The sequence below is a fragment of the Achroia grisella genome, unplaced genomic scaffold (genome assembly GCF_030625045.1).
Source record: "Achroia grisella isolate CSIRO2021 unplaced genomic scaffold, CSIRO_AGI_Agris_v1 utg327, whole genome shotgun sequence".
NCBI classification, from domain to species: Eukaryota; Metazoa; Arthropoda; class Insecta; order Lepidoptera; family Pyralidae; genus Achroia; species Achroia grisella.
In genome coordinates, this window is record NW_026712799.1 from 2572650 (window position 1) to 2587852 (window position 15203).

General features: G+C 30.5%; 1 protein-coding gene across 1 annotated transcript in view; it reads left to right on the forward strand.

The window, feature by feature from the left end:
• The window catches only part of LOC131843630 (cardioacceleratory peptide receptor-like), a 55640-nt gene that overhangs the window by 27310 nt on the left and 13127 nt on the right, over positions 1–15203 (forward strand). The window contains exons 2-8 of the mRNA XM_059192301.1: positions 1962–2107; positions 8097–8232; positions 8749–8852; positions 9289–9382; positions 9640–9732; positions 10455–10637; positions 13869–13964. Coding sequence (XP_059048284.1) covers positions 1997–2107; positions 8097–8232; positions 8749–8852; positions 9289–9382; positions 9640–9732; positions 10455–10637; positions 13869–13964 — 817 coding nt within the window. The 5' untranslated portion in view covers positions 1962–1996. The remainder of the gene's footprint in view (positions 1–1961; positions 2108–8096; positions 8233–8748; positions 8853–9288; positions 9383–9639; positions 9733–10454; positions 10638–13868; positions 13965–15203) is intronic.

The following is a 15203-nucleotide window of genomic DNA, read 5'->3' on the forward strand; positions in this document are numbered from 1 at the left end:
GGTCCTTTATAGAATACGGTTGGGTATAATTCTTATCGTATATTATTATATTTTGTGTTGTTTAGGAATTTTACCTTTTGTAGATCTGAATAGAGTACACATATTCTGATAAATAGGTATTTTTGTATCAGAATAAAATATAATTAGAGAGTCTAATAAAATCTTTGTAACTCGAGTTCAAACCCTAACGCTTACGGTAATTATAATCAAAATCCATTCCTTATTTATTACACGTGATTTATAATTCTTTTATAGCTACATATATTTATTCCAAAATTGAATATATTTATTCCAAAATTTACAGATTTCTTTTATATCTTCGTAAAATTTCAATTACATGGCACAGAGGCGTGACTTCTTGGTCCTCCGAAATGATAAGTCATCTGGTGCTATTCTCTTACATAGAGACGGTTATCATTTACCATCAATTGAGCCTATAGCTATGGTATTACAGTTACATAAAAATTACTTCGATGATTCTCAAGTACAAGCGTTGATATCAGTTTGTAGTCAAATTCCGCAAATCCAATCGCATTTGGTTACTTTACTGAAACTTCATAATTTCATCATGATATCATAATTTCTCACTATACACGGTATTTGGTAGAGAAATATTTCATTTAATAATAAAAAATGTTCAATTGTTTTGCGCAAATCATGTATTTATTTATTAGAAATCCGTTCAGTTAAAATAACGAATCTTACGAAAAATATATTTGAAATTATTTAACAATTGCATATTATTTATTTATTAATAAATAAAATAACCTGGCAAAATTATAAAAATATACCCCTTCATATAGGACTAGTTCAAAGTCTACAAGCAGTTATCTCTATAAGTTATCAAAAAAATAATGTAAAATAAAATATGACTGTTTCCTCACTAGAGGTACAATTCTCTTCCGCCAACAGATTCCCTCAATAAATATGCTAAGGGCTTGGTGATTGCAAGATAAGAAAAGGGAAAAAAAAATCGTTATTTAAAATGTATATACAACCTTTGCTTAGTTTGGAACTAGATGGCACTGTGTCCCATTTTGTAATATATTGATCTTACGTGAAAATGCTGTATATTGCTACTACATATTCCTATACTATTTGTGAGCTGAGTCTCACAGCATTCAATAGATGCTGAAAAGATATTGCTGTAAGTTCGACGGCCAGAGTTCTCAAGGGGTTACTCATTGCCACCTAGACAGAGCAAGCTCTTGTGTGGCCATAGTGGTAAAATATATATGTACTTGTCTTGACTAAAATGGGAGTCGAGTTCAAATGTAAAGTTTAAATATATTAAACTAATACCTACATGAAATTCTCGACATTCCATGTGATAAAGATAGTGTTTGTATACTATGACAATAGTATTAGAGCTTAATTTTAAGTCCTTACTTTGGGTAAAAAAATTTAGAAGTACTCTAACATTATACTCGAATTAATACTTAAAATTTTATTATTAAAGATATGCCATTAAATAGATATCAAAGAAACGCAAACGGCTCATAGAAAATATTGTTCTACACACTTTGTTATTGTTTGACATGTTTCATTATTAACTGTAAAGTAACAATTCTAATTTGCACGCCTTCTATCGATGTTCAAACAAATAAACAATTTGTCTACTAAAAGTTAGAGTAGAGTATGTCCTTCTTTAAGCACCTAACTATAGATATAGATAGAATTTCATCGAATAAGATTAAGACTGTTAAAAATACTAAACAAATATTTAGTTTTGTACTTATATACTACTTACATATTAGCTGTGCTCGCGATTTTAACTCCGTCAAATTTATAGCCTGTATGTTATTCTGATGGATAAGCTATATTGTTGTAATATTTCATTAAAATCGATTCAGTAGTTTTTACTTGAAAAAAAAAACCTCCATTCATCCATCAATTCATCTACTCTTACAAACTTCCGCGTTTATAATAATAGTAAGGTTTTCTACTGATTTTGTTCTCAGCCAAACTGCTGCACAAGATGTGAATCTTCAGGGTCATGGAGGTGGAGGAGTGTTACAACTGCAGTCTCTATGTGGTCTTCAATGAGAGTCTCCCCTACAACTTCACTGCCAATGTCACCACCATTAACAAATTCTACTTCTATCAGGTAAAATATCATATCGTTTTCCAAATTAGTAACACTATAAATTAAAGTCAAGTGTAAAAGTAAACAAGCTTTTACAAATATTACACATTTATTTATTAATATTTTTTAAACATACCACACTCTGCAGTCAACATTATTTATATATTTAATTATCTTTACATATAAAAAGTAATTACATTTGAATACCATTGGAGCCTATTAAGATTGTATGCAGCATTTTTTTAATAATTGTTAATGGAATGGTGAACGCCTGTGCTAACGGTTTATGATGACGGAAAACCAGTGGAGGATGAGAATAAGGTTCAGAACAATTAGCCAATAGTGGTGACTTCACTAGAAATTACAACAATGCTTTCCAAAAGAGCCAGTGTAAAGATCTAACAGATATGGCACATTGCTAGGATCATTACATACATACGAGGAGGAATACAATTATTAGTAATAGGGACTTAGAACGTACCACCAATTCTCTGCTCCTTCATGGGTAGCATTATACCATTATTCCTACTAAACAATTAACTACATTAATAATAATAATTGTTTATTATGTACACTGGTAACTTTGATGTTAAACTTAAAACTAACACTCGAGGTTAAACACCGTTATTAGCTAATATTATTATTTGAATACTATTAATAGTTTAGGTAAATAGATAGATAGATATGCTTAAATTTGCATTATATGGTAAAAGTTAATAGTTACATTAAAATATCAATCATTACATCTATCTACGGCGGCAATAAGGCGGCCAATTGCTAAAAACCAGAAAAGAAAGATTTGTTTATACCTATGTATACACACATGTGTGTGTATGACGAAGTGCTGACAGAATCACTTGTGCTGCTTATCCATAATACATTACTTAAAATATGTTTTTTATAATATTTTGGTGAGTTTTTTATATGTAGTTTCTAATTGACTCGCACACAAAAGAATAAAAAAACAATTGTCGTTTAAGGTTCTATTACGTTGATCAAGTTATTATTGTTATGTTACTTACTTCCACCTATACACAGCGAACAGTTATATTTTTAATATATATATATATATCGAATGTGCCTTATAAAAGTGTCATACAATAAATCATTCTAAAAGAACTGTGATTATACTAGACGTTTTACAATTTTAGGATCCAAGTTAATTGCGCGCGAGAATCGTACTGAAGTATGGGTCTAGACACGCTCCGTATTCTAATCTCGTTTCAGCATGTAGCCTGAGAAATAAGAAAACAGCGGTTTGTTAAATTACATTCTTCTGTTAAATGAGGCATAATAGTGTATTTTTTCATTGACTTCAGAATTAAAGATAATTTAGGTACGACTATTATTAAAACTTACTTTAAACATGACTATATAGTACAGTTATATAAACTGCAGCACATTATTTCATTGTACTTTATTTCTGCCGAGGTTTTCTCACGAGACTATACGTTTTTTCAAAAAAGGTATATTAAGGTTTCTTAAGGGTCGGCAACGCACACGCTGGTATCTCAGGCGTCCATGGGCTACTGTAACCATTTACCATCAGATAGACTGTATGCTTGTTTGGCACCATCGTAATATAAAAAAACTCATAATTAAAAATCAGGCACAAATTGAAATAAACAGAGTAAAAATTCAATGTATTTTGTACTATCATTATGTTTTTTATATTTTCGATTACTATAATAATAATTGGTATTCTGTAAGTTTATTCGTCAAAAAATGCCATTGCTTATGTCTTGTACACCAGACTCCTGTAGCGCAATTTAGTTATTTAAAACATATACATAGCCGTCTAAATTTATATTATGGATCTCATTAAAAGGGGTTTAGGACGACATTTTAGTTGTAATATGCCCTTTAAATCTCTTGATAAGTTTAAGCAATTCATAACAACACTACATTGGATAACGTTGAGAATGTACAACACAACACAAAAAAAAGAAACTTATATCCGGACCAAGGACTAAATATATATTTTTAAATAGACTTTTCATGTACTAAGACTGTGTTTATTTGATAGAAAGTTGTTATTCAAAAACGAGCATCGAACTCTAGTCAAGTAAGAGACAAGTTGGGCGTCCCCAGGATGTAGCTTTTATGCAAATCATGAAGTATATAAGTAAACTAGTAATCAATACCACGAATAATTTCAATTACACATACCTATTTTGTCCTAAATAATATACTCTTACTAAGCGGAGCTTGTACTACAGTCGACTTTAAGAAAACTTACATGAAAATACATATAAATTACATGAAAATCACTATGATATGTACAGAATTAATATTTATGGCAGTTGAAGATGTTTATCTCAAAAGTTGACGCAGTTAATAGTGTACAATTGAAACGCGATATTAACAAAATGTATTATACGTTCGTGTACATTGTAACAAAGGACTGACTTGTAATATCACTTCCACTTTTCGTTACACCATAATCTAGAAAGCAGGTCGTTTGACGGAAACGTACACATTATCTTGAACCAAATAATAGGAGTCTTCACTTCGTATAATGTTGTATTTTCACGATATTGTTATAGATACTTATATAAAGTAGAACAATAGTTATTTTTGGAAGAGGAAATGGGAAATTTTAATAATAATATTAATGCTTTATTTGTATATCTCACTGATATTATAAACGCAGGTATAGTTGAATGGATGAATGTTTGTTACTCTTTCTTTTGTTACGCAGAAACTAGTGAATAAATTTGAAACCTTACAGTAATATAAATCACAATGACACAGGCTATAATTTCAAAAGGTATATATAAATTGGGCGAAATATAATGATAAATGTCAAGTAAATGTAATGCAGATGAAGTTGCGCAGCAAGTAGGTACAATATAAATTACAACACTTAAAGCAAAAGGAGGAAAATATAACAATAAAAATTAACACTAGATAACTTACTGGTAGAAAGTTGTATAACCTATTGTGAGGACCCTGATAAGCTAAACTAGTTATTAGACCTGTGCTATGGGTTATCAGTGCTATCATGTAATGTGTACTGTAAATTAAATTTGTTACCAGTTTAACTATATAACAATATGGTTTAATTATAGTCTATCTAGTCTCAAGGTAAACAGTGCTTGAGTTACAGGCACTAGACAATTTATATAAACACTTAAATATTTTTTTACAAAAACATAATATAAATAGAAATCAACAATATCAATACGAACAATGGTCAAAGCCGGAATTGTGTCATTGTAAATAAATAGTATTTAAATCACTTAGTCTTTAAAAGTTATTTATAAGAATACCAGTATGAATACTTTGTATACTTATATTTCTAAAGAGAGAATAAATGGAAATTGTTCAATAATTTTAAAACTACTTTTTTGTTAATTGTGTCACTTGAAACAGACTTGCTAAATACTTTCCCATTTGAAAATAATATAGATAAAATAATAACAGTTCAACTGAAAAACGTCACTTGAACTGTTATTATTTTATCTCTATGGTCGGTACGTCCCGTGGTAATAGAATAAGTAAATGCAAATAATGGAATAAAGTGTCGTCAGTTTATTTTATTTTGCAAGCAGTAGCACTTCAGAACGATATAATACATTTTATCACTTATAAGTAGCAAACAGAATATACAAAAATGCACCTCATGCACCGAGGCAGACTTTGTGCGAAGTCGTCTGTGTACCTCTGTCTAACTAATTTCAGTAGCAATTTGCTATGTAACTTGCTTTTTATGCTGTGTTTTGGAGAAGGGATTGGAAGAACATGATTTGGAGTTCGATGACGTAGGCTTTTTTTTTCGAGGGGAAATATTGCATACAGAAAAATCCTGCACCTTGGACGAAATAGTGTACACGAGACTCCAGTGCCGTTATCGCGGCGAGAGGACCACCGAGGGATTTTAGTGGGCAAGAATCCCAGAGTATTGGTACGTACCCTTTCATAAAACGGGGTGCCTTTATGAAGAAGTACGGATGCTGGTATCTCGAGTACAGTGTTTTGTCCGAGACGCCGGTCGTGATCACAGAAGGAACAGCCTCCGATTGTAGGCGCAAGGATAACTCTGCGACCTGGCTGGATTCCTCCACGGACCTTATGAGAACTTTGAAATTTTTATCATCTCAATTATCATGAGACATACAACATACAATATACAATAAGAGATATACAATATTTTTATATTATAAACTGTAATTATTTAAAATAAAAATTTGTTATTACAAAGTAAAAACACCTTTTTTTCCTTTTTTATTTTTGTGCATTATAAAACCACAATCTAAATGCAGTGCAAAAATATCTATGTATACTTATAAAGTTGTTTCTCCAGACTTTAATGGGCAGTCTAGAGAAACAACTTTATAACACATCCAAAAACTGCTAAGACTAGAAATCTGAAATTTAAATCATCATACATTGCGTTTCTGTTTTTGAGTAACAATATCTATGTCCGTTCTCATAATATCGTTTATATATATACATATATCAGATATCATGAAAATCCATTCTGTTGTTTATTTGTGAAAATGTAACCAACAGACAGACACTTCTTAAACGTACACGATTTATCCACTTTAAATTAGATTTAAAAGTGTTGACTCGCAGGGAAATCCGCGGGAAACATCTAGGAATTATGAATTTTAAATCTCTCGTTTAAAATTTGCCGTCTATCATTTTTGTTGACACTGAATGCAAATGAAATTATTGATAATGTTGAAACAATAGGATCAATCATTCGGAAAATGGACTATTGATTGTCTGTCCCATCCTTTTAATAAATAATTGATAAATCTGTGTAATTTATTCATTGTCAAAACTAAAATAGAGTGATACATCAATGTTCGTAAGAATAATTGACTAATTTATCTAATTCACCATTGGTGATTTAAACATAATAGATTTTTTTTCGGACTACTCTAATGCAGTTGCTGCTACAGCTGACCTTTACAGCTTCACCGGACGATGATTGGAATTGTTTATAAGTTAAAGATCAACCTGTTGAAAATTAGCAAAATGCGCATAATTAGAATTTAAACTTGTTATATTAGGTATGTTATACATACGTATAATGAAAGGTCAAATTAGCACTATTATAATTAAATATCTTCACCTAATATTCACCTAATATGGACCCCACCACATTTATTGAAAATAGCACATGAATTAACCTCTAACAAATTTTGAAGTAAAAGGAAATTATACTGTAAATTGTAGTAAATTGTAACAGTTTTTATTACATATTCCTGCTATCAGCTAAGATGTGTATATGTACTGACTATTTTTATATTCAATTTTACTATGATTTGATAGTAATTTGAACGGGTAGGAAATTATACATTTTCTTACATGTTTGCGAGGGCGATGCTCTTCTACCCACCCTCGAAACTGCAGCTGACTTTAACCACAGATAACATAGTATTCTTTAACTAAGCTTCATAACACACCTTAGAAGTTTTCGACAACCAAGAGGAAATATTTGATGAAAAAGGCCTCAGCCTCGAGGATTATTTGGTTGTAGGATTCAATTAAGCAATAAAATTAATGAATAAGAGGCAGGACAACTTAGTCCAATGAAATGGCAACGTAGTATCACAGGTGTAATACAATAACGTGATGTGCTGTTCTTGTATATAGATGACAGTTACCGTTAGCATCAGATGAACTTGATTGTTTTTGTTATTGTGCTATTCCAAATATATATCCCCTTAGGTTTTTAAAGTTACTTATATTTACTCCGTTGTACACGTATTCTGTCAATTTCCATCCACTATCATGTAGTTTCAACCTTATTTAATACTTTTTTTTCAATAAACATACAATGTTTAGAGTATGAGCATCGCAATTTATTTATTCTACATCACATATACATTCGGTCGGGGGCTCGATGTTCTGATAGATGTTAAACCTATTTCTCATAATAATTTATTGTAATAGTAATTTTATGCATTTATTATTTTATGTATTATCAAAAATACTATATGTATTTTTTGTCAGCCATGTTTGTGAGCCATGCTAATGATGTTTATATAATCAGACAGCTCAGGTGGCGGTGCTATGGATCCTGCTGGTGGCGATCGTAGCAGGCAATGCGACCGTGGTGTTGGCACTGCTGCTCACCAAATCCAGAAAAAGCAGGATGAACTTTTTCATCATGCAGTTAGCTATATCTGGTAAATTCGAATAAGTATATTCTTGTACATTTTATTAAGATGTAGACTATTTGTCACGATAATAGAGGCATTGGAATATAATTAATATTTATTGAAATATATTTAATAAATTAATTTTGAATAATAACACTATATTCTTTATTCTACCGCCACATTCTCAATTATTTTAATTAAACCTATAAGAAACTTACTTTGTTTCTTTTAAAAAAACAGTAAAATGTTACTATTATTTAATAAATAAAAATACTTCATTATTTAATAAATATTTTACAAGTTTATTTATACTATCTGTACATGTACTATGTTTAATTAAAAGTTATTAAAATTAACTTTCTTGTGAATGTAATATATTTATAGTTTTTATAGGATTGCATTAAAGTTTATGAGAGTCATATACTATTGATTTTGTTGCATTTTTTATTGTTGTAGCTTTACTTCGTCTCATTTGTATAAATTTACTCATAACTTATTCAGTCAGATGCCTTACTTTTTGTAATAAACAATCGCTTGTTTCAGATTTATTAGTGGGTCTTATAAGTGTACTTCCAGATTTAGTTCAACGTATAACAATCACTTGGCTTGCAGGTTCAATAGCTTGCAAGATGATGAAATATTTACAGGTAAATTTATGATAATTAATTATTATATATTAATATACAATGAGTTTATACATACTACAGAAATAAAGGGATATAAAGGCATTTTATTACTATTATTGAGTTCCCGTATTGCAAAAGAAATTGATAAGCCGCTCGTAGATGGTAGGCAAATATGCCTTCACTTACCTTCACTCCCCATTAGAGTAAGAATAAGTAAGACACTAACTAATCGTGATTTTTATTTAATAAATCTAATCAGTGGATTCCACGTATTAGACAGTGCATAATTTCGTAATCTTTATACTATTTTATCCTCCTCAGGATTCCTTATTATTTCATTGTGTATGTCCAAATAATAACCATGTTAAATTAAGAAATATATACATGACGTGTAATAATCTAAAATAATGAATAATAAGATCCCAAATAAGATTATATTATGTTTTCTTTGTTGCAGGGTGTAGTCACATATTCATCTACATATGTATTGGTAGCGCTGAGTATAGACAGATGTGATGCCATTACGCATCCAATGAATTTTACAGGAAGCTGTAAGTATCATTGTGTCTTCCTTTTAACACCATTAAGGGTATTAAACTAAATCAGATTAGTTTTAATTTGCTCCATTTTCCCACATTTGTATTTTTCCCGTGACCTTTTCTCACAATACTTTTCAAAGTAAATCCCTTAGATTTATTTTACTGTCGAACTTTATGGGTTGGAAATACTTGTAAATGCCTCCATAAATACAGTGACGTAACATTTGTGGATAAGACGAAATTATTCATAAAGATTTTCTTCTTTACAGGGCGACGGGCGCGCGCTCTCATTTTAGTCGCCTGGTTTATTAGTTTTTTATTCTGTGTTCCCATGTTATTCCTGTTTGATGAAGCTGATGTAGGTGAGTATATATATTAAATTTTAATACACATTAGTTAAAATACTAAATCATTATTTAAAAGATATGTATATCTACAAATATAATTGTAAATAGTACTTTTTCAGTATACTTACAAAATTAATGTATAACTTTATGTGCTTTATTAAGTAAGTTAAACTTATCTTTCTATATATATATTTTGTTTGTTGCTGTGTTCTGTATCTTTATATAACCAATGAAGTAACATAACACCGTACCACTACTTAATTATTTAAAAATACTAATTCCTCCTAAAACTTTGTTTAACTAATACATTATTTTCTCTACATAAGCTGTTTATATATATAAAAAAATAACAACACTAAACTGTTATTTTTTTTTACGTTGTCCTCCTCTACTGGTACACCACCACCACCAGTAGAGGATGACAAGATGAACATGAGGTCAGGTCAAAAAGCCTATTGTGACAAATTCACAAGGAATTTATTATAATGGTTTCCACGGGGAACCACGTGGAGGTCAACCATGGTACATTTCTAGCTGTGGGGTCAGGCGACCTCATTACTGACAGTCCTCCAATCTGATTACTGAAAATCCAATATTATCCAAGAGCAGGGACTCTTGCATAATATTATCATGTTAAATGTCTAGTTTCGATGATGTGCATCATTGTAATTTACTATTAATTATATGTGTGTTAGTATGTATTATGTTATGTGTATAATTCTAAATCACAAATATAGGTATTATCCAATGCTGGTCGGGTATAAGTAAGCTGCAATGGCGGATATGGATGACGAGCGTGTTCGTTTCATTATTCGTGGTACCAGCCGTAACCATTGCCGCTTGCTACGGTGTTATTGTGGTCACTATACGACAGAAGAGTAACAGGGTGCTGGGGAGAAGGGCCACTGCCACCAGACAATGTAAGTGGATAAACTTTATATATAAAAATTACGTGTCACATAGTTTATCCGCGATGGACTTCTAAACTACTGAATCGATTGCAAGTTTGATTTACAGATTGCGTGCATGTTTATCCAACTTTAAAGATATTTTTTAAAAAGATCGAGGATTTATTTTTAATAAATCTTTAAGACCGTACCTTTATAAACGATTCCAGAAGAATATCAGAAATATTTTATTTTATCAAAATGGTAAATAAGTCGACGGTCCGCCTGACTACAGACTGTCAATTTCGAGGACAAAGCTGTCATTCCGTACCCACAAATTTCACTGCCATTCTCGTATCTCACTAATGAACCGAAAAAAAACATATACACATAAGTACAATTAAATATTATCTATACAAATCAACAATGACTGTTCAGATGCGTTTTATTATTATGTAGTTTCATATTTTTCGTTAAGATCTATTCAGGCGTTTATTCTTGATGTGGTAAAAAACGAACCCATCCATTTCATATTAGTACGGATTAAATATCTCCAGGTGTATGGATGATAATATTATATAGTAATTCATAATCTCGTATACAAGGATACAAGGAAAATAATATGTGTAAGAAAACATTACAACATTAATAATAGAATAAGAATCTCTCGATTTACTTGTGAATACACGAGTATAAAAACTGAGAATGGTGGGGCATTCGACCAAATTAGGGGGATCGTGACCCGACTGCCGATGTTCGGGTCGAGTGAAATATGGAAACAGGAACTACTGAGATCGTCCGTGATTTTATGCGTTCGCACCACAGAGTAGTACATTATAGACAGAGTGTAAGCCTGTTGGTTTTTGTACTTTTATGTTGTATTGTGCTTATACAAATTATGTTGATTATGTATTTATTAACAACAAAAAAAATCTATTCGTAGTAATTTTATTCAATAGTTTGTGTGATATATAATAGATAAAGTAACCTTACCTTCATACCATTATTTGGGATCGATACCTATGCTACATTTTATGATAATTTATTTCAGAATGGGGCAAAACCGTAAAAAAACATTTAAATTTACTTTAGCATTAATAGTATAACTACTATTTTATTAACTGATAAATCTACTAATTACCTTAGACTTCCCCAGCCCCTGCACAGAATTCATTCATTCGTATGCTATTTTATGGCTTTCTAGATTACTTTTTGCGATAAAATATAGCCTATATCCGTTCTCGCGGTACAATCTATCTTCATGTAAAACTTCATTAAGATCATTTTAACCATGTAGTTATGAAAAGGCAACAAATAGCAAATTAATAAATACTATTTAGCATTTATAGTCCTGGGTATGTATATATTGTATTTCTGTCCAAATTTCCAGAATGAGCTCTGGCTGATAAGCTTCCACTCTGTATGCGTGTAATCCTGTGTACTCTACCCGCCATTGAGATTTGGGTTGTTTTATTAAAATGCCATATTCTATATTACGACGTGTAAATGTCGCAATAAATTGAGAATCTTCAAGTAAAATTTGATAAAATACATAATATTTGCAAGAGCCCATATTGAAAGTTGTCTAAACTAATATTGTAAAGAGGGAAGATTTATTTTTTTATTTGTAATGGATTCTCTTAAAACTGTAATTGATTTTTTAAATGTCGTCTATCTCGTTTTAATAATTGTCTGTGGTCGGTGGTACCTTAGTCTCTCCTATTTCAGCAGCAAAGCAGCTAACATTGCAAGCTGTTTTGGTTAAAGGGTGAAATGAGACCATGAAATTTTAATATAAAAGACATGGCATTTTAACGTTACGAAATAATGACAAGATAACTTGATATTCGTAGCGTTGTTGTCTATAGACGATTCTCACTATTATTACGTGGGCCGTTTGTTTGTCATTAAAATCACATAGAAAATCTTAATACTAATAGTAAATAATAAAGTCTGTAATAAAGTAAAAGACATAATGTTTTAATTAATATTTGGTACAAAATTTTTAATATATCTACCATCTAGTAAGGCTAACTACGATTGAGAACACTGCTAACAAACTCTACTGGTATATTTTTAATTTTCTACTAGTATATGTCTAATATATTTAATACATTGTAAATCCCGTCCCTGAACAACGAACGCCATACACAGTTGTCACCTAAATGATCGTTTTGTAGTAAATTCAATAGATTTTCCTTAGATAATAGGTTTTTTTTAATTAAAAATGTATCCACCGTACAAGGGTATGCTGTATAACCTAACATGATGACATGCAGTATACGAAAACAAAGGATTAAATTAATAATCAAGTACAGTCCAATCAATCAATTAATTATATGATATCCATTAGGCACTACCCACAATAACCTGTCATAAACATATTGAATGTGTTTTCCCGCACAACCGATACATTTATTACCTTATAGAGGTCCCCATTGAAGCAGTGTAGGGGTTAACCGCTCATAAAATGAAAACCTAACCCTATTATTATGTAAAATAGTATTGAAATATAACCCTGTATCTATAAACATGAAATTGGGTCAGTAGGCTTAAATCTGAACAGCGGATCCAAAAATTAAAGCCACTTTTTATCCTCTTTCCATGAAATTAAATAAATAATATTAAAAAATATTCGGCACTACATACTTAATTTGGAAATTTATTTTGTTTTGGACAGCTAATTTAATTAAGAAGGTTATTTATTACTAAATTACGTTACACTACGACCAATAGAAGCGGAACTGCAATTAAGATATACATATAACGTCAAAATAATTATATCAATCTCATATAATTATTTTAATTTTGGAACTGTCATTAAAAATAAAAATATTCTTAGAAAACCTGGTGGTTATATTCACATTTGACCAACTATAGAACTTTGTTCTTTACTGAAGCAGAACTGAAAACTCTTTTAGTTTCTGCTGTTACTGTTGGTATTAATGTTATTTAATAATTTATTAATTTAATAATAATTAGATTTTATGTGTAATAGCCATATATATCTCCCTCTTTCTCTTATAATAAATTGATTTATTAACATATTTGTGATTTCATTAAGAACAGTGAAATCACAAAACATGTGTGAAATAATAATTTCATTCTATAACCAGAACGACCACGAACTGTAAAGAAAGCTGCTTAGCGGCTGAAATAGGTGGAGACAGAGGAACCCAATAAGACCACTCAATACAAACTCACTATAATAGTCATTGTTACTGAAAAAATAACTATTGATATCTAATAAGTATTGCCTTTCAGATAGTGACGATCTGGATAGTAGGCGCGCGAGCAGCCGCGGCATCATACCCAAGGCAAAAATAAAAACTGTGAAGATGACATTTGTTATTGTTTTTGGTAAGTAATATTTAATTATTAGTGTTTAATACTACACTACTACTATTTGACATACGACTACTATTATACTCAAATATTATAAAATAGTAGTAGAATACAATATTTTTATTGCACGCGTTAGGATTTACGACCAAATCTAAGAAAAAAGAAATGAACAGGTTCAGTGAATATTATTTCTCACATAGCCTCTTAATACTCGTATTATTTTGAAAAACAAGTGAAGGACATCCAATGGTTAATGGTTCTATATGATTTCTCTACACAATTTTTTACGACATAAAAATATTTATAAAGCACTTTTAGTTCTTAATAGCAGTGAGTGATTTTAAGATGCTAAATGGTTTGGGACATTTAGCATCTTTCACTAAGAAAAATTACACTGTATTGAATAATTTCAAGTATCTTAAGAATTAGAAATATTAAGATTTACCTATTTCTTTGGTGGCACCTACTGAAATAGTCACATAAATGAATTTTGAACTGTACATAGTATTAAGTTATGAAAGCAGAAAAAAATCTATACTTTATTAAAAAACCTTTGTGCGTCTAATATCTTATATTACAAAAATATACGAATTATTATAGCATGATAAAAGAGCCTTAATGACGTTTCGATCACAGGGAACTAGTAAATGTTATTTCCGAAATGTCGGCCCCGTGCATGCATGTTGTAAGTTTTTCAAAGAATAATATTTTTAATAGCGTGTCAGAACATTCTTGTTAAATCATTCAAACTGTCAACGTAACACGGTAGTACAAACAACACTCTAACTGACATCTCTGTCAACAGAATTGTGGAAAAAAATACAACTAAGCGTTTAAAAGCAAAGCCATTACATGACTCACCCTGTTTTTGTAAATGTACATTAAAATAAAATCGTTGATTATTTTTAACGGGTTCAAGCTTCATTAAACACATAATACAGTAACGATTCTTGGCAGCATCGCTGTCGTCTTTATTTTTAAGACTTGATGGAAAATGTAACCGATTGTGACTTAGTTTTTATCTATATATCGAGGAACTTTATATATTAATTATAAATAATGTTAAGAAAGGAGGACTTATCTCTAAAAGAGCTCTCTTCCAGTCAACACAATATAATTTATATTTATATATTATATAGGTATAAGTATAATGTTTCATAGGAACATCATTTTTTAATAAATACATATATAGTTAGCATAAATTACCAGTATTTTCTCACTGACACGCATTATTCTTCTCACGTTGATATGATA